The following is a 22,083-nucleotide window of genomic DNA, read 5'->3' as shown; positions in this document are numbered from 1 at the left end:
ATTGCATCGCAATGCCTTTACATCGTGGGTAATTCAATGCAAGTTGTGGCGCTGGATGGCGCTCTAACATTAGGAATAGTATGATTTACTATTCCAACACTGTGAGAGGTTGGGCCCCGAGATAACATCTAACCACACGGGTCGACTACCAAGACCAGAATCCTTCAGGAACATACCAGGGACATACACCTACAAAACGCGGCCCGAGGAAAAGACACACCCACCTCTCATGTCTTTTCACACCAGCGGGGAGGAGTTGACTCTGGAAGCTGTAGTGCGGTCTCCTTGAAAGCGAGGACCGCCCAGGAAGAGTCGTCGTCGTTCAGCGGAAGCGGAACCCGGAGTGAGGAGTCGAATGTGGAAATGCAAGGTGACCAGGAGAGAAGGGAACGTGAAGACGGCGACCAGAAAGAAGACGAGGAAGACGGCGAGCGGAGAGAAGACGAGGAAAAAGAAGCAGTCGACCACTGGTCTGAAGAGTGGTGGCGTCCACCGGAGGAGGCTGAGGAGCCGCCGCAACTCAGGAGAGTTGCGGCGGGGCCGGTGAGTGATGCTAGTTCAGGAGAAATTGGGGAAGGTTTAGGCGAGGGTGGTGGGAGGAGGTAAGCTATCGGGTGAAGGAAAGGGGAGGGCGGGAGCGGTCTCATCCTGGGGTACAGAAGCGAGTAAACCCTGAAAATCCGCGAGTAAACCCTGAAAATCCGCTTAAAACACTACATTTTGTTTGTTTTGCACCGCGTTCGACCCCCCCTTTCACTTAAATCCTTCCTTATATTTGTTGCCTCCCTATCATTTCACAAATCCCCTTGAGTACACCGTGAAAGGATCCTAAAGAGCACCGGGTGTTGGTGACAGTAGTAATAAAAGTACAAGCTCTGGGCAGAATTCACTGACGGCCACCATTGTTTTTCCTCTTTTACGAGCCTCCGGCTCAAGATACCACCACGGACGAAGCCGAGCACCAGTCCCTGGCCACCGGCCCAACCCTTGAAGACACCGAGGCAACAACCCCATCATCCCATTCCGAGGACTCTGACTTGGAGGAAGACCCATTACCTACTCCCCTACAGCCCCAAACTGTATCACTTGAAAATAAAATACCTGCTGTTAGACAGTACATCAAGCCTCCGCGTCTGTATATCCGACCTGCCCTCCCACAAGGGGTGTCAGAAGTGGGATCCAGTGGAGACATGGAGGCTGCATTAGCAAAAATGGCAGAGAACCAGGAACACCTGGGTAAAGTAATGGAGAGGTTTCTCAGCGTAGTGGAAGAAGACCGGGACAAGATGCAGAAAGTGTTGACGGGACAAGGACAGGCCCATGAGACAGCAATGGACAAACTCACTGAGGCCCTGGGACAGGGGTACTCATAGTACGGCCCGCGGGCCGCCAGCGGCCCGGCAAGCCTTCCCTGGCGGCCCGCGGACCTTGCAGACATCGTACCTGTGCACCGCCGGTTGCAGCAGCGCGGGGCTATGGGGGCCGGGCGATTCTTTTAAAAGCCAAGTCACTTGTTAATGAGGCTTCGTTGTATTTCACCTCTTCTCAGCGCCCCTGCAGCTTCCCTCTGAATGAGTGGAGATGCAGGGGCGCTAAGAAGAGATGAAATACAACAAAGCCTCATTAACTAGTGACTTGGCCTTTAAAAGACCCGTGAAGTACTTGGGTGCGGCGGCTGTTTGTGTTCCAGGGAAGGTGAGGTGACGGGCAGGGGGAGGGGGGGGGGAGCAGCTAGTGAGAGCAGCAGGTGAGTTTAAAGCGGGAGGGAGAGACAGCGTGAGAGAGACAGACAAGTTGGGAGAGGGAGGGGGACAGAGGGAGGGAGGGGGACAGAGGGAGAACAGATGGAGAGGGAGGGAGACAGAGAGTAAGTAAATTCCAGCTACTGAAGCAGAGAGTCTGAACAACCCTCTTAGTACTGGCGAGTGTTTTGAAACGCATGGCTTGCAGCTGCTGCTGGTATTGCTAACTCATACAGTATTAGTGGCATTATTTTTTTCTACAGTGTTCAAAGCTCATTCACTTGTGCCATGGGTGCCATTTGATTTTCTATGATGTCACTGTCATGCCAGCTTTCATGTGATGTCATACCAGCTGATACCCTGAGTCTGTTAGCATACAGAATGCAGATGGGACTCACAGTGCAAATCCTCTATTTTTATGTGATCTACTTGTTTCCGCAACCTCCTAAAAAGAGAAGGGCAAACTACATGCTGTAATTCAGCCGCGTGCCACCGACGGCTGCAAAAATAACTGTCCCACATGTTTCATGGACAGTTAAAGTAATGCCTGCTGTGATTAACTGCAAGCAGCCAATTAGAAGGCTTCTAAAACGTAGCCCTATTCCTAATGGTTGAAAAGGTCCTTGTGTTTAGGCCATTATGATTGACTGCTGGGAATTAACCAGAATTGAAAAGTGTATAGCAAATGTGGAGGGAGAGACAGCGTGAGAGAGACAGACAAGTTGGGAGAGGGACGGAGACAGAGGGAGGGAGGGGGACAGAGGGAGGGAGGGGGACAGAGGGAGAACAGATGGAGAGGGAGGGAGACAGAGAGGGACGGAGACAGAGAGAAAGGGAGACAAACTGATTGAGAGAGAGGGAGAGAGATAGAGAGAGGGAGGGAGACAGGGAGAGAGAGAGGGAAGGAGAGGGAGGGAGACAGAGAGGGAGGGAGATAGAGGGAAGGAGGGAGACAGGGGGAGGGAGGGAGACAGAGAGTGAGGGAGACAAACACAGTGAGTGAGGCAGAGGGAGAGAGAGAGAGATAGAGGAAGAGAGACAGGGAGAGGGAGGGAGACAGGGAGAGGGAGGGAGAGAGGGAGACAGAGGGAGGGAGAATGATAGAGGGAGGGAGGGAGACCGAGCTAGATAGATAGATAGATAGATAGATAGATAGATAGATAGATAGATAGATAGATAGATAGATAGATAGATAGATAGATAGATAGATAGATAGAGATGTGTGAATGCCGGGTCTGGTGGCTCAGTGGACGAAGGCGTCTGCTGCAGGGGCCTGTGTTCAACCTCATGGTCACAGTTTTTTTTTTTTTGCTCTAGCCCCGCCCCCCTCCCCCACTGCCCCCGCCCTCACCGGTGCGGCCCTCGGCCACAAACCACACTGTAAATTTGGCCCCCGAGAGAAAGTTTGTGAGTACCCCTGCCCTGGGACATCAACGAGGGCCCACCTCCCTTCCGTCCAGGGTCCTGAAGAGATATGTCAGTGGGGAGGACTTCGATTTTTTCTTTAACAACTTTGAGCGAATAGCCACGGATGCAGCCTGGCCTGCTGACAAGTGGGGACAGTACCTGGGACCCCTTCTGTCAGGGGATCTACAAGCAGCTTACCAGGCAGCGACTGTACAAGGAACGGTCTCCTATGCGGACATTAAGCAATGTATAATGGAGAGACTAGGGGTCGATGACAAGTCCTACCGGATAAAGCTCAGACAAATAAAGGAAGGACCCCAAGAGACCCCTCGGGCTCTGTACTTTCGGGTGAAAGACATGACCGATAGATGGCTGAAGCCTGCCACTACTGACAAGGATGGTATCATGTCCAAAATTAATCTGGAGCAATATCTGGCTTCTCTTCATTCTCCCATACAGAGATGGGTGCGACAACAAGCCCATCTCACCCTGGAGACAGCCGTAGAAATAGCCAGCGCCTATAGTCGTGCCCAGGAGATACAAAAGGGAAAGGATGACTCCTCATGGAAAGCAGGCGGATCTGGAACACACCGACCCCCTCGTCCCCTGGTGGTAAAGAAAATGGAACCTGTAACCATAGTTCCTGGACCTCCTGGAATACCAGTCTTCTGGCCTCCCCCACCTGGACCCCAATGTTTTCATTGTGGAGGGATGGGACACATAGCTCGATTTTGCCCCCAAAAAGAAGAGCCCATGGAAATCAGGATGGCTCGTAATTACTATTGTTGCTCTTCTAACCAGAGACTTCCCCCGTATCATTGTAGAGTAACGGTGAATGGACAACCCACCATGGCTCTAGCGGATACAGGGTGCCGACAAAGCGTCATCAGACCCCAAGACCTAGAACCCTGGATTGGACCCATTGATGGGACCGTGGCTATCCGCTGTGTCCACGGAGATACTAAGCAATATCCCACCACCAAAGTCTAAATACAGCAGAAAACCAGGAGTGGCCAAAATCCAAACCCAGGAAAAGCAAGAAACAAAAAAGAGCCGAAATGGGAAAAAGCATTACAGTGATGCCTGTCTTACCCGATGAAACCCCCTGGGAAACAGATAGAAACTTCCGTGCCGCACAACAGGAAGATCCAGCATTGCAAGAAGCCTGGAAAGTCGCCCTAGATCAGGAAGATCCCTTGCATGTAGGTCCTTATTTTTTTACTAGAAATGGGTTACTGTATCGAAAAGGAAATCCCACCCAGACACCCCAGTTACTGATTCCAACGCCCTTTAGAGAAAAAGTGTTATTTTTAGCTCATAGCCACCTGTTGGGGGGTCATTTCGGGGCTGAGAAAACTGAGCGACAGATAACAGAAAGATTCTATTGGGCGGGAATTTTCCAGCAAGTGAAGAGATACTGTAAGAAATGACCCATTTGTCAGAAACATAGCAGGTATGGACCCCCTCCCGTACCCCTCCGCCCACTCCCTATCATAGATGAGCCATTTAGTAGAGTAGGGATGGACATCATAGTTCCCCTATTACCCTCTTGAAGTGGGTAATGGTACGTGTCGGTCATAGTTGACTATGCCACTAGGTTTCCGGAGGCAATAGCCTTACGACGTCCAGATACCACCAACATCACAAAGGCCATGATAACGGTATTCTCAAGGGTAGGATTCCCAAAAGAGATCTTAACAGATCAGGGAACTCCCTTCCTCTCTAAGGTTATGAGACAGGTGTGTGCCCTATTGGGTATCCATCAAATTCGGAACGCCGCTTATCACCCCCAAACAGATGGGTTGATGGAGCGGTACAATGCCACCCTAAAGATCACCCTAAAGAAACTCCTTGCCCTAGAGACAAGGAAATGGGAGGACATGCTACCCCTGGCTCTGTTCGCTGTAAGGTGTAAAGTGCAGCAGAGTACAGGGTATTCGCCCTTTGAATTGTCGTTCGGTCATCGGCCCAGGACACTACTGGAGAAGGCTCAGGAAAAATGGGAAACTGAGCCAGATAATACCAAACTCCTAGTTGAATATGTATCCAATCTGAAGACCCACTTAGGACTGATTCGGTCCATTGTCCGCACTAATCTAGAGGAAGCACAAGCCGCCCAAAAAGCCCAATACGACAAAAAGGCTAAAGAGAGAACCTTTGCTATAGGTGAACCCGTCCTACTCATGATGGCTTCTTCAGACCATAAATTGTTGGGGCAGTGGCAGGGCCCCTACATTGTAACAGAAAGGGTAACACCTGTTACCTACCGTGTCGTGAGGGATCCGGCTAGGGGTACCTCTCAGATATACCATGTCAATTTACTGAAGAAGTGGGAGGGGCCCTTACCGGCACCCGTTACTAAGGCAGAGGCAGTGGTTCCTTTATTTGTGCAATGTATGATCCCACACTTTCCCCCACATTGAAGAAGAACCTATATGAAGTTCTCATGCCTCTTTGTGATATCTTTTCTTCGACGCCTGGACTAACGTCCATGGTAGAGCATGCCATCAAGACAATCCCTGGTAAAAGGGTACGTCTCAGACCATATAGAATACCCGAGGCACGCGGGAAAACTATCAGAGGAAGTAGACAAGATGTTACAAATGAACATCATAGAACCCTCCGTCAGCGAATGGAATTCGCCAATAGTTCTCGTTCCAAAACCGGACGGTTCGGTACGATTTTGTATTGATTTTCGCGAAGTTAACAAGATCTCGGAATTCGATACCTATCCCCTCCCAAGGGTGGACGAAATGGTGGAGAGAATAGGAAAGGCCAAATATATCAGCACCCTAGACCTTTGTAAAGGGTATTGGCAAATACCCTTAAGAGAGCAAGACAAAGAGAAAACAGCTTTCTCCACCCCAGATGGGCTATATGAATTCAAAGTATTACTCTTCGGGTTACACGGAGCACCGGCCACGTTCCAAAGAACCATGAATCAGATCTTGCGACCCCATGAAAAATACGCTGGGGCGTATATTGACGATATAGTCATCTATAGCGATGATAGGGCTCAACACATGTTACACCTGTCCTTAGTTATAAAAGCTCTAGGACACCATGGCCTTAAGATCAACCCAGCCAAAAGCCACCTAGCAGCACAAACGGTGAAATACCTGAGCTATTTATTAGGAGAGGGGGTCATTCGACCACAAGATTCCAAACTAACTGCCATTTCACAGATTCCCTTACCTAAAACGAAAAAGGATCTCTGAGCCTTTTTGGGGTTACTCGGTTATTACCGACGGTTTATGCTCAACTTTTTTCTAACAGCAGCCCCTCTCACCAATCTACTGCAGAAAACCGTGCACACAGAAGAAAGACTAAAACAACCCTCACAGGAGGTTTTACAGGCTTTTGAGACACTTAAAAACTCCCTAACATCAGACACAGAATTAGCCAGTCCTGATTTCTCACTCCCTTTGGTCTTCCAGACCGACGCTTCAGACCATGGGTTGGGGGCCGTATTATCCCAGGTGACCAAACAGGGGGAGGAGATGCCTATCTTATATATCAGTAGGAAATTATTTCCAAGAGAGCATAACTATGCGGTTATTGAAAACAAAGCTTTAGCAATCAAGTGGGCCATAGAGACTTTAAGATATTACTTGGAAGGAAGGGAATTCACCCTTTTCACAGATCATGCCCCTTTGGGATGGCTAGCACGAAACAAGGGAAATAAGGAACGAGGGCTAAGGTGGTTCCTGGAATTACAACCTTACAGGTTCCAAACCCGACACCGGAAAGAGACAGTTCAAGGAAACGTGGACTTCCTGTTAAGATACCCACAAGATAACACCCCTAGTAGTAAGACAGCAAGGGGAAAGGGATGTGAGAGGTTGAGCCCCGAGATAACATCTAACCACACGGGTCGACTACCAAGACCAGAATCCTTCAGGACAAGGGAGGAACATATCAGGGACATACGCCTACAAAACGCGACCCGAGGAAAAGACACACCCACACCCACCTCTCATGTCTTTTCACAGCAGCGGGGAGGAGTTGACTCCAGAAGCTGTAGTGCGGTCTCCTTGAAAGCGAGGACTGCCCAGGAAGAGTCGTTGTCGTCCAGCGGAAGCGGAACCCGGAGTGAGGAGTCAAATGCGGAAGTGCGAGGCGACCAGGAGAGAAGGGAACGTGAAGACGGCGACTAGAAAGAAGACGAGGAAGACGGCGAGCGGAGAGAAGAAGAGGAAGAAGAAGCAGACGACCACTGATCTGAAGAGTGGTGGCGTCCACCGGAGGAGGCTGAGGAGCGGCCGCAACTCAGGAGAGTTGCGGCGGGGCCGGTGAGTGACGCTAGTTCAGGAGAAATCGGGGAAGGTTGAGGTGAGGGTGGTGGGAGGAGGGAAGCTATCGGGTGAAGGAAAGGGGAGGGCGGGAGCGGTCTCATCCTGGGGTACAGAAGCGAGTAAACCCTGAAAATCCGTGAGTAAACCCTGAAAACCCGCTTAAAACACTATATTTTGTTTGTTTTGCACCGCGTTCGTCCCCCCCTTTCACTTAAATCCTTCCTTATATTTGTTGCCTCCCTATCATTTCACAAATCCCCCTCAGTACACCGTGAAAGGATCCTAAAGAGCACCGGGTGTTGGTGATGGTAGTAACAAAAGTACAAGCTCTGGGCAGAATTCACTGACGGCCACCATTGTTTTTCCTCTTTTACGAGCCTCCGGTTCAAGATACCACCACGGACGAAGCCGAGCACCAGTCCCTGGCCACCGGCCCAACCCTTGAAGACACCGAGGCGACAACTCCATCATCCCATTCCGAGAACTCTGACTTGGAGGAAGACCCATTACCTACTCCCCTACAGCCTCAAACTGTATCACTTGAAAATAAAAGACCTGCTGTTAGACAGTATATCAAGCCTCCACGTCTGTATATTTGACCTGCCCTCCCAGAAACGTCTTCCCTACGGTACGTAGACTGGTGTTAGAATAGTAAATCATACTATTCCTAAGTCCAGCGCCCTCCAGCGCAAGTCCTTGTAACGACTTGCATCGTAAAAACTGCGATGTAACGTTCCGCGATCATTTTGATTGCGTTGTAACGTCACATATTCGGCTGTATGCCATAACCAAGAAATATGTGAGTCTGGTTTGATTGGGGGCCTATTGGGAGAGACATTGTATGTTAGTTTAAAAAGAATCGCATTATGGTCTGACCATGCTAATGGGAGAATTTTAACAATATTTAGGGCTAAATTATTTGTAAATATTCCATCTAGTGCATGCCCTGCACAATGAGTAGGGCCACTCACCATTTGAGGGAGGCCAAGACTGGACATGGATTGGAGAACATTTGCAGTTTCCGGTTCTTGAGAAGCCTCTAAGTAAAAATTAAAATCACCTAAGACAGTAAATTTGCAGAAAGAATTTTCTAAGAGAGTAGAGATTTCCTCTGTAAAAGAAGCACTAGGGCCGGGCGGGCGGTCAAAAAGTATTCCAGTAAATGAGAAAGTGTTTGTCAGAGAAATTTTAAACATAAGCGCTTCACAATATGTTTAGGAAATTACCTTACACTGAATTTTCTGATCTGTTCTGTGAACTATGGCTAATCCCCCCCACGTTTGAGTTGTCTGTCATGCCTGAAGCTAGAGAGCCCCAGGGGTATTGCAGTTACCAAATCTGGGGCACTTGAAGGGTCAGCTCGAGTTTCTGTAATAAAAGCTATCGATGGACTATGTGTGTCCATGAATAGATTACATTTCATACAATGCTTAATTAAGAACCTCGCGTTAAGAAGTGCACAAAGCAGCGTTCTGTCTGACGGGATATCGTTGTTGCAAGGGTCAGGCGGATTTACGTAAGGTATGGCCGTTAAGTTGAGTATAACAAATCGAGTACCACCGCTAGAACAAGTGTGTAAGGAGATGGCTGGAGCTGCAGAACAGTCATGCCCTGCAAAGTCCATATTCTTACCTGATTGCAGGTTTAAGAGATCCTCACGGGAATAACTTATGGCAGTTGAATCTGACTTACGAGGGCCATAGTGGCTGGCGCTGGGCGTGGTCCGGGTGTGAATGGGCACAGATGGGCTTGCCTTTGTGGCACCAGCGGCGCGCCCGCTGCGCGCGTCTGCTGTGCAGATGTGCTTTGGTGGTGTTGAAACAGCCCATCGTGGCGGGGGTGTGACGGGGTGTGGCTATCGCGCTCAACAGTGCTTGCCGAAATTAATAACCAAAGGGTAGACCACACCTATGACCCTTTTTTCACACAAAGGGCTTAGTAGTAATTTTTGAATGTAGAGATCCCCCACACTATGGTTCGCATGCTCAAATGGTGGTGCCACCTTCACCAGCCTCTCATTGACTTTTCTAAAGTTGGAAGGCGAAACATCTCCTGCTCTCATCCTGTCTGCCCCCTTCCATGTTATTCCTTGGGATGGAGGGTGGTGTTATAACTAGTTCTGGGTTTTCTTTGTTATAGCTTACTCCCTATTATATATAAAGGATTGTATGGCATTGTTGATCCATCTTTATGGCATACAAGCTTGTGTTGTTCATCTTCAAGAGGCTGTGATTCAAGAGGCTGTGACTGTTTAATATGCTACCTCAAATGATTTAATAAAAAGATTTCAAATAAGAAGCAGTTTTTGTAATAACCACCAGAATATTGGTAAGATAGACTGACTAGTAGCAATGCCTCATCATCAACCTTGTTCAAATAAAGGTTTTGGTAAAACTGAGGTATATCAATACTAGAATGTAAGTACTGGCAGAATAACACAGATGTGCTATTCTCCAGGAAGATGGTTGCTTTTGTCTTGCTGTATTTTGTTAACCATGTCTTTTTTCATAGATGCACGGTTATAATTGTCTGTGGTTAATTCTCAATTCATTTGGCCTTTTCAGAGTTCATGAGAGTTGTTGCCTCATTTATAGTTTATATGGCAGGTCCAGCATTTCAAAGGTGGACCTGTGTGTAACAATTCGCTCCCTTCACTCGTGTGCCTACCACCAGGGGTTGTACTTGTGGGAATTTCTAGTGTTCAAATAAGCTTCTGAACCTTGCGCTTTATACATATACTGAGTTCAAACTCTTGGAAACAAATCTAAACTTCCCATTCATTCCAGATCCATGCAAGGTTTTGTGGAAGCCAGTCTACTTTTTTTACTAAAACCTCCAATACCGTAATTCCCTGCTCACTTCCTTATCTCCACCCCTGCTGGCCAAGGATGGGTGGAGAAATTCCAAACACCTGTGTCTAGCGGGTGCTAGCCTGCTCACACCTGAGTCATGTGATCATTTTAAGCCTCAGTTTCCTTCAGTCCAGCGTTGGCCATTGTAGCAGTGTTCCTGTTTAACCGATGCCTTGTTTCGCGAGTTCCTGAGCTTTTCCTAGTCCTTTTTGCTAGAAGATGTCTGAGCCTTAGGTTAACCTTGTTTCTTGAACTAGTAGTGCCTGCTGTGCTAGCTTGAGTCCTGTTCCCTCAGCTAGCACTATTTTAGAGCTTCTTTCGTCCTTGAACATTCTGTTTTTCCGTAGTTACTTTTTTCCCAGTTCCTGCCTTTCTTTACCTTTGTTCCAGTTCTAATTTCCTACCTTCTTATCCTTGCTGTTTTAGCTTTCAATTCCCTTGTTTGGGTTTGTACTTGCTTGCTTTCTTCCAAGTGTGCCCTTTGTTTCCTTCTCCTTGTCTATCGTGCTTGTGTATTGTGGTTCTCCATCCTTGTTGTTACTGCCTTGCGTGTTCCTGTATGTGCGCATTGTACTTTTATAACATCACCAAAGGTATCAGTTCCCACGGACCTTGCCTTTGCATGTATATTCTATATATGGGCATTTCCATTTAGTATCTGTGACAGTAATTGTGGTTGAAGAACTTACTGAGCTCAAGCATTACTATGTGAGCTCGAGTGCTTTACCCTACTTCCTCTTTATTGTTACTGGTTTTATATTCATGTCTTCCACAACTTGGGTGTTAGTTATTTTGAATGCTGAATAGCCTCTTGACTACCTATTCTTTCTGAGCTTTGACTTCTTGTTACCTTGTGCAGAGCTTTTCTATTGGTTCCCTTCTCTGCGCTAATTCTCTGTGAGATCTTGAGCTGGTCTGTACCCCAGATTCTGTTTACATTCTTTACCCTACCACCAGTCCTGCCTAAACTCCCTGATAGATCTGCAGCCATGGCCCGTTCCAATAGGCTGAGGTGTCACGCCCCTCACCTTTTGGCCACTTTAACGATAGTCCGTCAGGCTGAGCAAAGGCCAGTCTGACAGACACTCTATATTTTCAGCCAGGAGCTAGACATGTGCTAAATGCGTAGGCTCCTGGCTGCTTGAGCTGAATTTTGCCGGGCTGACATCTTCAGCCTGTCAAAGCACCTCAAGGCCCTCCCTCTCGGGATGAGGGAGAGCGCCACTGATAGCCTCGGACCTGGGCGCGTCAGTTCTAAATCCTGAAGTGCTCAGGGCCGAGTGTCACTGACACCTCTTCACAGAGTGGGGTGGGATCAGCAGTCTCACTGACCCCATGCCACCCTGTGACAAGTGAGGAAGTGCTGCCTTCCCTCATTGGCTGATCTAACATCAGTCAATGAGGGAAGGCAGCAGTTCTAACCCTCCTGGGATCTCCAAGGCAGAGCAGTGCAGGGAAGTATGATTTTATTTGTAATGTTTCGTGCGTGCGTGCATGCCTGTGCGGGTACATGAATATATGGGAGTGAATGTTGTGAATGGATATGTGTGTGGGTGTGTGTGCGTGCATGTATGAATGCATGAGTAGATCTGACACTTTGAGCATATTTTCGGTTTTTTTAAGACAGACTACGAAACTGTGGTCTTTCTTTGGAAAAAACAATAAACAATGTCCTTCACCTGCTCAGAGGTTGCTCCCAGGCATGTAGAACATTTGTTCACTTTTTCTTATGGGACAAAAGTCAGCTGGACAGTGAATGGGTTGGCCTAATTCAAGTGGCTGCTCTGATTGCATTTCCACTGGCACTGCCTGAGTTGATCACGTTGCTACCTGCTCCACACTAAATGAGGGAAAGGAGGCAAAAGGTGAGTGGATGGATCAGCCACCATATTTTGCGTATGTCCCGAACCAGCCACCTCTGAGGCGATTGTACTCCAATGTATATTTGTAGATTCCCCTGGATTATTCGATTTTAAACATGTATTGGTTCACTGCTCTGTAACGATGAATGCTTCATATTGAGTATCTATTTACAGTCATTATCAAGGAGGTTGGGGAGGTGGATGTGGTAAGTCATGAACACTGATGGGTAGAGCAAAAGAAGGGAGCACAGGCAGGAGAATGTAGCAAATAATTAAGGAGCGGGAAATGGTACAAGCAGTATCTGAAGTAAAGACAGAGAAGGCAGCTGGAGGGGTATAATCAGGGAGAAAGAGTGGCATAATGCATAATGGGAATAAAAATGGGGAGAGAAGAACAAAGGGAATAAGGATGCTGTATCCACAGAATAGACTCCATACATGTACCAGCAAAGCTTGACTTACCTGATTGCTGAGAATAGCTTCTGCCTGCTTTGCCTCCTTTAGGAACTGCTGGAATCCAAAGCACTGAGACAGGAACTTTTCTTTGCTCTTCCACATCTTAATGAGGTCCTTCCAGCCGGTGTCCATTCCTTTGAGCCTTTGGCCCAGTTGCTGGTACTGGGGGTCTGTCTGTCCATAAGTCACTTTATTACCCATCTCCATGACGTTATTGTAATTATCTTCATGCTCTTTGATGTCTTCTTTGATAAGGTGATGCTTTTGAAGGAGCTGCTCAGCTTCAGTCAAAGTGTTGGGTATATCATCGGAGGCAATATCCTTCTGAGCTTTAAAAAGCCATGCCTGTAAATCATCCAGATCCTGTAAAAACTTGTGCAGTTTGCTTGCCTCGCCAAGTGATGCTTCTTGGTTTTGTAGAGTTCTTTGTAAATCCGCCCAAACATTGTTGACATCTTTCAGTCTATCGTTGATCTCCTTAGTGTGACTAGGACGGTCTTTTGCCAGCCTCTGGGCGTCTTCCTGTAGGCTTCCAAGTTTGGACTCAATGGCTGCTAGATCTCTCTCTATGCCATACAGTTTCCTTTGGATAGCAATGACTCCAGCAAGATCTTTCCCCAGGTCCTGGGTTGATACGATAACCCTGTTCTTCTCAAGAATCCAGGTTTTAGTTTCATCGCAGTCTATGAAGTAATTGTGGAGACCAAGCGCTGAGTCAACGGCCTTTCTCCTCTGGGCGACCATGTCTTGGAATCGCGCCCACCTTGAAAGTGAAAAAAAAGAGAAACACAATATTTTGATGATAGTTTAAATATATTATTTGTATCTACTTTGAGCCACTCTCCCAATCAACTTAGAAAAACTAGATTATTAGAGTCACCCTTAGCTTACACTACTATCATGCCATTCTCAACCACTTGACAAATTCACCATCCCACATTCAATAATGTAAAAAGGGCACATAGGAGGCCCAAGACCCCAGGCCCATGTGAGGGGTTCCCAAAGGGACCCTCTATTAATTCAAAATTGTAAAAAATGGGTTTGGCCACAGGCCATGTGCAATGGTGGTTGGCTGACTGCTGTGGGTTGGGCACCAGGCCAACCCCTAGCTGCATAGGTCTGAATGCCCACAGGGTTGGGCAAAGGCCCTGACCCTAGGCCAGGTCCTGTGACTACCACCCTGGCTGCACACAGCTGATGGGTGTGTGCGCAGAGGGGGCTTGGGTGCAGGTCACTCATGGAGTTTGTCAGTATACTGTGGCCAGAGGCCAGGCCCTGCACGTCAACCCCTGCTGCACATGACGGAAGGGCGTGAGCAGCAGGAGGTTGGCTATTGGGGTGGGCTTGGCCGCAGGGCCTAGCTAGATGCCACAGTTGCCTCAATTATGTCATCAGTCATGTCATCAACAATGTCATTGAGAGGTCATCAATGATGCCATTAATGATGCTATTTAACATGTCATGAGTGATGTATTATGTGAGGTCTTAAGCAGTGTATGACTGGGTGCAAGTTATAGTTAATTCACTAAACTATAAGTGGCGAACTGAAGCGTTTTTTCAGTTTTTAGACTTTGCTTTTTTACTGAATATATGATATATATGTATATATACACACACATACATATATATGTACATATATATATACATATATATATTTATTCACTGGGAAAAACAACGGTTACAGGGACGTTATAGTTAAGGCTCAGATTTCAATCGTACAAAACCAGTGAAATTCAACAATTAGAGTTACCTGGGCTGACTATAACTTACGCCCTCGTAATGCACTGCTTATGACCTCACATATTGCATCACTCATGACATGGTAACTGACATCACTTATCCCGTGATCAAGGAGCTACTGGCATCAAAACGTGTCAGGCTGATTTTTTGCTCTTTGAAAATAAAAAGCATTCTGCATGGAATTGAGCCGCAGCCCATCTTTCTTTTCTGTGGAAGGTTGGTAAAAAGTGGATCGGAGAGTGTGCGTGCACACACACACACACACACACGCACGCGCACACACACACACACACACACACGCACAAACTCACACACGCACACACACACACTCATCCCCTATATATGTAAATAAAATATATGGTAATTAGTATTAGGTGAAAAATAATGTAATTTATATGAGGTAGTAATGGGATGGGTAGTGACAGTTTCTTAGAACTAAGGGATGGGTTGCTTAAAAGAGTAGTAAGGGTGTTTTACAGTTCTGAAATGGGTAGTGTATATGGATAGTAGGAGCTTTTAAAGCTCAGAGAGGGGTAGCCTATGGTGAAGTTACAGGGTAGTAAGGAGTTTTTAGGAGTCAGTAATAGGTAGTGTATAGGGATAGTAAGAAGTGAGTTTTTAGAGCTCAGGGAGGTGTAGTCTATAGGGGTATTAAAGAGTTTTTTAGGATTCAGGAATGGGTTGTGTATAGGGATAGTAAGAAGTTTTAGGGCTTCTGTATGGGTATTTTTTAGGGGTGGTAAGGAGTTTTTAGGACTTTGTGATTGGTAATGTATAAGGGTAGTGAGGGGTTTTAAGGTTCAGGTTTGGGCAGAGTTATTTGATAAAATTACTTCATAGTTATATTAGCTCAGCTTGTATTATGATCTGTTTGCTTACTTTTAATTATGGCATTGAATTTGAATGTTTCAACACAGTAAAACTATAATTCCCATAATGCTGCATTAGAGGCAACATGGGTGTATTTGTATATAACAGACACAAAGTAAATGCTAACTAACTTGACAAAGACTGCGAAGGTCGAGACGCATCGGTGGAGCTGTTTGACAGCACATATGCCTTGAAATCTGTATGAGTAGAGTGTGGCGATTTTTTCTTCTTGTCTGGATTATTTCAAAACACACAGTCTGCTTTTCTCACCAGCACCAGCTGCAAGTGCGCGCCTCCCGCTGAATTCTACCAGACCTCTTTGCTATATATATATTTATATATATATATTTATAATTATATATATACACGTACACAGATATAAATATAATATATATATATGCGCATACATGTATAGATGTATATATGCTCACGTAACACAACCTCTATATTATGACACATAGAAGAGGACTGGCACTCACCCATAGGCTTCAAGTGAAACTAGACTCTGTACTCCTCACAGTTCAAGCTAGTCACTATGGTCCATCTTTGTAAAGTTGCAGTTCTTCCAATGGACAAAGCTTTAAAACTGTCGATTTCTTTCAAATATTTAATTTTATTTTTCTAAACCCCAGACACATGAGTTCACTCTTCATGAGTTCCTAGGTGGAGCACAGTAGGTATTGAGCACCAAACTTGTTTCCACCATACCATTCAAAGACCAGTGTCTTCTTAACGGTCCAACAAACAGAATCTTATTGCAATGGTGATCCATTTCTGGTGCGAACTATTGGCCCTGGGAACCATTTTATGCTAAACAACTTCCATGTGTTTACGGCTGGAGGTATGGGTGATCTGTGGCTTAAAAATGGTTAAAGTAATACAAACTGAAACCATATGATAATATGGTAGTATGGTATTGACTGTTTAGGAATTAAATTGGTTTGATTAATAGCTACCACTTTCCTCCAACTCGCTGAACTCATTGTATTGGGCTTGAAAGGATCTAAGGGAGAGTGACCACTGCTGGGATTTGAGCCTGCGATCTTCAGGGTATACACAGAGTTCTGCACCAGACCTCAGAAGAATAAATATACCCATCACTGGCCATTCCAAAGTTGCATCATTCAACTGTCCAAATCCTGGTTACAAATAAAGACACAGCTTTACAAACAGCTCATGTAGTGCAGTACAGCAAGGCAAGTTGCCGCACTGCATGAACGGGAGAGAGCTGGACTGTGCCATATTTACAAAGGTATGGTGCTGTTCAGCTCTCTCCCTGTGCTGGTGCACTTGTGGCTACCAAGCACCAACGTAGGCACCCTTCCACCATGGTGCAAGGGTGCCTGCATTATGGGCAGGATGGTTCTTGGGCAGAAAGGGGTATCCAGGGCCCTCTGGCCGTAGCTGGCATCGGGCGTTTCCCCAGGAGGCTGGAAGGGTGGGGCCGGTTTTGCAGCAGTCGGGCCGGTTATTTACTGGTTGACGGTTTTGAAGCGTTGCTGCAATATCGGCCTCCAGTAACAAAAGCAGCAGTGCCTCACACTTGCTCATACCCCCACCCTGGGGAAGGCTGGTCTGACAAAATTGCCAGGGCTGCTTTGGGTTCCAAGTCCGGCCCTTGGGGTATCTTCCTTAGAGGGGTATTCGTCTTTGTATGTGTGCTGCATGATGCAGCACACATGGAGATTGCAGCGTACATGGAGAGAGTAAGTAACCAGGAGAAATAAAGATATTTCTCCTTACAATAGCCTAGGGTAAGCACACCATTTTGCTATAAACCCAGGTTTGCAGACTTAAGTAAATCCGCTATGCATCAAAATACATGAGTGAATACATGGGAACTCCCATGCTCCATCCATGTTACGGCTCCCTGAGGTAGGGTAACTCAAGACAGCGCTATGCACCGCCTTGTGCTACTTATTTTTTTTTACACTGTCATGCGAAGCCTCACAAATTTAATTTTGAGTGGCTCTGTGAGTACCAAAATAGATTTTGCGCCAGGCTATGCCAGAAATAGTGATTCAACCTAGACGCAAACGTTTAGTAAAACTGGCCCAAAGGTCCAGTACAAAAAGTCTGGGGGGCTATCGAGTTACTTCCTATGCTCCTCCTTCTTTAATTCTTTATCTGCTCCTCTGTCTTGATCCAGGCTTGTCAAAGCTCAGAAGAGCATTGAAGACCCACCTCTTCTATTTAGCCTCTACATACACAGCCCCTCAACTACTTTAAGGACACTGTTAGACATCTCACTGGATTCTTTTGAAGCGAAAGCAGCCACTTAGCGGCATAAGTGCTTTATTAAAAAACAAACAAATTCAGATCTCGTTACTCACATTTTTCTGCAGCAGGTACATTAGCCCACAATGCTACCCTATGAGATCTTAAACAAAGTTACCTGTTGTTCAGGTGGTCTTGGCACTGTTTTACTTCGAGGCTGCCAGGATGTCCGGTCTCTATTAGATGTTGGGAAGCTTGATTGACACCGTCGATCCGAGAGGCCAAAGTGTTCATCTCTTGATCCAAGATTTCAAACCTACAAATACATTCACAGCATTGTAATGACCTCTGTTAAACCAGAAGCTGCCCATAAGTTTCAAACTCTGCACATTACTACTACACCTAAGGCCCCCTTTGGAAATAGGGCTTTCTCAGTGGCAGCGAACAAAATAGTGGGACACTGGGTGCTCAACCCTCATTACTTAGTTTTAGAAAACAGCAGAACACCTGGCTTTACACAGTTCTAAACCTGGCTTTACGTCTGTAATCTTAGTTGTTCTAACAATTTATGAGTGTTGTGATCATGCAGCACCATGAATCTTCCACATCAGTACACACTATAAGTAACGCATAACATAATGTAACTTACCATTACATATTAGAACGTATCAACAGAGCCACGTATGAAGTATGGTGCCTTACTGTCATAAGAGAATGATTCATATTTTTGAATGTCTACCAACCTTCTATTCCTGTGCATGATGCCATCACTCCCTTCCCACAGGAACTGTATATATGTCATTTCAAATAAATAATTCAGGTAATTTTGCCATTAGTTGTTCGTGGTTCAGGACTTTTTCAAACCAATGGAGGAAAAAGTAAAAATATGGGCAGAGATTTACATCTCTGCCTGAACTTATTTTAATGTTTTTCCCTTTTCACTAATTTTCCAATTGGAATGCCTACAAAGCTACGCTGAGTGGATGTTTCTAGGGGCACTACTGGGAATGCCCTATGTTTATTCCCATAAAAACCTGTTCCTACTATATGGAGTTTTATATAGCATAGAAGTCCGCCCAGGAGAAATGGAGTCTTCTTTGAAAAGACACACTTTACCCCTATGGAGAAAGCCATTCCCCAGCACCACCAGTTAGTCTGGGAGTGATAGCTTCCCTTTTCCATCCTGGAAACGCGAGTTACTCCAGCCCTTAGATGAAGAAAATCTCTCATTATTTGCAGGTGGAAAGAGGTGGGAGGGCAGGTTAGGAAGGCGACCCAAACTTCTAAGTAAACCATGGCTTGGTATGCCCACTTCCTACTCCTTCAGTGGGATTTACTACTGCAGGTTTCTGTGCTCTGGGGAGCACTTGTGGTGGAGAAATCAACAGTTATAGATTCATATAGACCTGCCAAGAAACCCTTTGTGAGATCCATACAGGCGTAAATAAGGTATTTTCATCAGTACACTTATGTTTACGGCCAAAAACATCTTTGTGAATAGGGACCAAAATGTTTGCAATATAGGTTATTGAACAGCCCCAAACTTAACAAAGGACCTACTGATTCTGCAAGATCGGATTGATTGTTTTTGTGGTCAATGACCTCCATTTCATTTTCACAGCCACTCACACTGGCTTCGTTATTGTAGGTAGTCCTGAAAGTCCACAGGGTCCTGTGACAATCTTGGTTGGCAGTTGGTTGAATAGGTCCAGTGAATTGTTCTGGTTAAAATCACATAATTACAATTATCCCAACCACTCCAAACCCATTAAACATAGGAAATTGTAATGGAACACCATTAGATACTTCACAGTGGATTCCTGGCCAACTTTACTACCATAAATACACAAGTTCACAGATTTAACCCCAGTACATCCCCCCTTTGCAGCGTGTTGCACAAACATTACAAGAGCTAGTAGATGCCAGGTCTAGTGCAAGAGAGTTTCGCAGAGTCCACTATCTTGGGGCTGTCCAACCTAATCCAATATAACACCATTGGCAGTGTTGTGGATCCTGCCAAGGAATTGTGGCACTTACCCTGTATCTGTGTCAGAATGGGTCCACTATGGACAATTGCTGGTTTCTCGGGTATCCTAACAGGGAATAGCAGTCATGCCTGGGGCACCCAGCTGCTATTCTTTGCAACCACAAGGGTTTTCTTTTCCCTAGCTTTTTAAATCTGGGGTCTTATGGTGAAGCTCTCCATCCAGGTTTCTAAGTAAAACTGGGGGCTGTGGGTGGTTAAGGAACAGATATGAATGTCCCTGTTTAAGGGGACTAGTAGCTGCAATAAAGCCCATATTATACCTGCCACAGCTGTTCACTATAATGCCTGTCTGTCTGAGACTGAAGCCCCAAAGAGGCTAAAATGTGTAGTTGCTCCATATCCTTAATTCTCCTTAAGTTTTCTATTTAACATTTTGGGTATTTGATTGTGAGTATCACAATTTTATATTGATTATGTTTTTTTAGAGTTTTCCACTCAGAAGCGCCACGCAAAAAGGAATCACATCTGAAAGGGTGCTTGCCTAATGAGAGCAAAAAGAAATGTATTTATTAGCTAGTAGCAAACATAGGAAATAGGTACATCATACGACTCATTTCTTAAGCACACATCACAACAATACTGCCTCATTGTGCTTCATTAAAAGGTGTTAAATATACCAAAGTCAGTGGTACTTGAAATCTGTAGAATGAAATTGTTAAGTTGCTCTTTCAGGCATTCAAACCGGTGACCTGAAGACTACTAAGTAGGGTAACACAGTTTGCACTCAACCACCTGGATATGTGTGTAGAAGGTACTTGCCTCTAAACTGTGCAAGGATAAGAAAAGGTGCATTACTTTCTAAATGCCTATACATTTAATTCTGCTGCCCTATTGTCTCCAAAATGTTTTTGGTTTTAAGCCATCCAATATTGTTTCAGACACAACTTAACTATTAATTGAAACAATAAAATAATTTTAATATGAGCTTATTAGAAATGAATAATTCACAATTAAAGCATTATAATACTCATTAATTGGAAATAAAAATGCAAAGGATGTATTAGCATTATAACATTCAGTAAATTAGAAAACTGAATACTAAAGAAATGAAAAAAGTATAACATTCACTAATTAGAAAACAAAATACAAAAAGTATAAGAACATCATATTGTTCAGTTACTAGAAATTCAAATACTAAACAAATCTGACCATTATAACATGCAGTGATTAGAAATCTGAATACTAAACAAATAAGAACATTACACAATTCAACAATTAGAGATCTGAATACTAAAATATTGAATGCATACTGTTCAGCAATTGGAACGCAGGATACTAAGCAAATCAGAGCATTTTACTATGACTAATTAGAAGTCAAAATACTAAAAAGAGCATTCATAATATGTAGTAATTAGAAATCTGAATAGGAAAAGTCAGATCAATATAATATCCAGTAATTAGAGATCTAAATACTCACCTATGCTGAATAACTTCCAGATCCTCCAGTTCATCAGGAATTTCCATTTGCTCTAGCCATTTCTCTTTTTCACTCATCCACAGTTCACATGCATCAGTCTCACTGAAAATTGTGTAGAGCGCAAGAGCATCTTGCAACCTTTGCCTCCGTTGCTCTGCTAACGATGCAACTTCGGCAAATGCTTCCTTCAGCTTCTTTAGCCTGCTTTCAATTTCTGGTAATTCCCTTAATTCCCTGGGAAGGCTTTCAACTTGTGAAATTAAATTCTCAATAACTTTTTGATTATTTGCAATTTCACCCATGAGGTCCTTATGCTTCTTGACCAGTGCCTGCGTAGAATACTCATCGTGGCCCAAGTCGCTGCTAGACATAATTCGATAGGTATCTTGTAACCAAACCATGAGCTCATCCGCATCAACCTGAAACTGGAAGAAGCTTTCCGCATCTCGGAGTCTCTTCTCACGGAAGGCTGCCAGTTCTTTCAGCTGAGCCCACATGTGCATGACTTCTTCAATCCTAGCTCTAATATTTGGTGTCCCAAAATGTCTCCTGGCAATCATGCGGTCCCCTTCTTTTACAGTTTGCTGCAAGTGTGCCTCCAGGCCTTTAAGTTCATCTTCAAATGTGTTGTGCTTCCGTTGTAGGATCAAGATGCTGGTTAAGTCCCTACCAAAGTCCATGGAGGAATAAATTTGTTCCTTTTCTTTGATCCACCTCTCCACCTCTTCCATATCCCAGAAGAACTTCCACATGCGTTTGGACTGCTCAAGGTGCGATTTACGCTCTGCTGCTAGAGCACCAAGTTCCTGGTAGCACAATTCAAGGTGGTTTACACGATCCCTGATCACCTGTGGATCACACGGTTGATACCCTAAAATGGAAAAGGGACTTTTTAAATGAAGGCTTTATTCCGCATTACTTTTGCAACAGTTACTACACATAATTAAACAGCAAATCTCAGGATCCATAGGCACATTTGGAAATTTACAGTGGTTTGCACAGTTCGAAAAAGTACCAGGCAAACAAGTGTGTAGCTCAGAACATCCAGTATGTATGTACCTAAACATTTGGCTTTCACATACATTTGATCAGTTGAGCGAGCGGCGGAGTGGGTGTCACACCGTTCGCACTGATTATTAGTGCCTGGTGTATGTCTTGCGCTGTAAAATCAGTGCGAA

General features: G+C 45.3%; 1 protein-coding gene across 1 annotated transcript in view; it reads right to left on the bottom strand.

The window, feature by feature from the left end:
* Positions 1-22,083, bottom strand: part of SPTB (spectrin beta, erythrocytic) — a 232,153-nt gene that overhangs the window by 69,859 nt on the left and 140,211 nt on the right. The window contains exons 14-16 of the mRNA XM_085627228.1: positions 20,906-21,776; positions 17,620-17,757; positions 12,621-13,377 (exon numbers count right to left, since the gene is read on the bottom strand). Of these exons, the coding sequence (XP_085483354.1) occupies positions 12,621-13,377; positions 17,620-17,757; positions 20,906-21,776 (1,766 nt within the window). The remainder of the gene's footprint in view (positions 1-12,620; positions 13,378-17,619; positions 17,758-20,905; positions 21,777-22,083) is intronic.

Source organism: Triturus cristatus, chromosome 9, assembly GCF_964204655.1.
Source record: "Triturus cristatus chromosome 9, aTriCri1.1, whole genome shotgun sequence".
Classification (NCBI taxonomy): domain Eukaryota; kingdom Metazoa; phylum Chordata; class Amphibia; order Caudata; family Salamandridae; genus Triturus; species Triturus cristatus.
The sequence above is the reverse complement of the archived record's forward strand: the minus strand, read 5'-3'. Positions and strand labels throughout refer to the sequence as shown.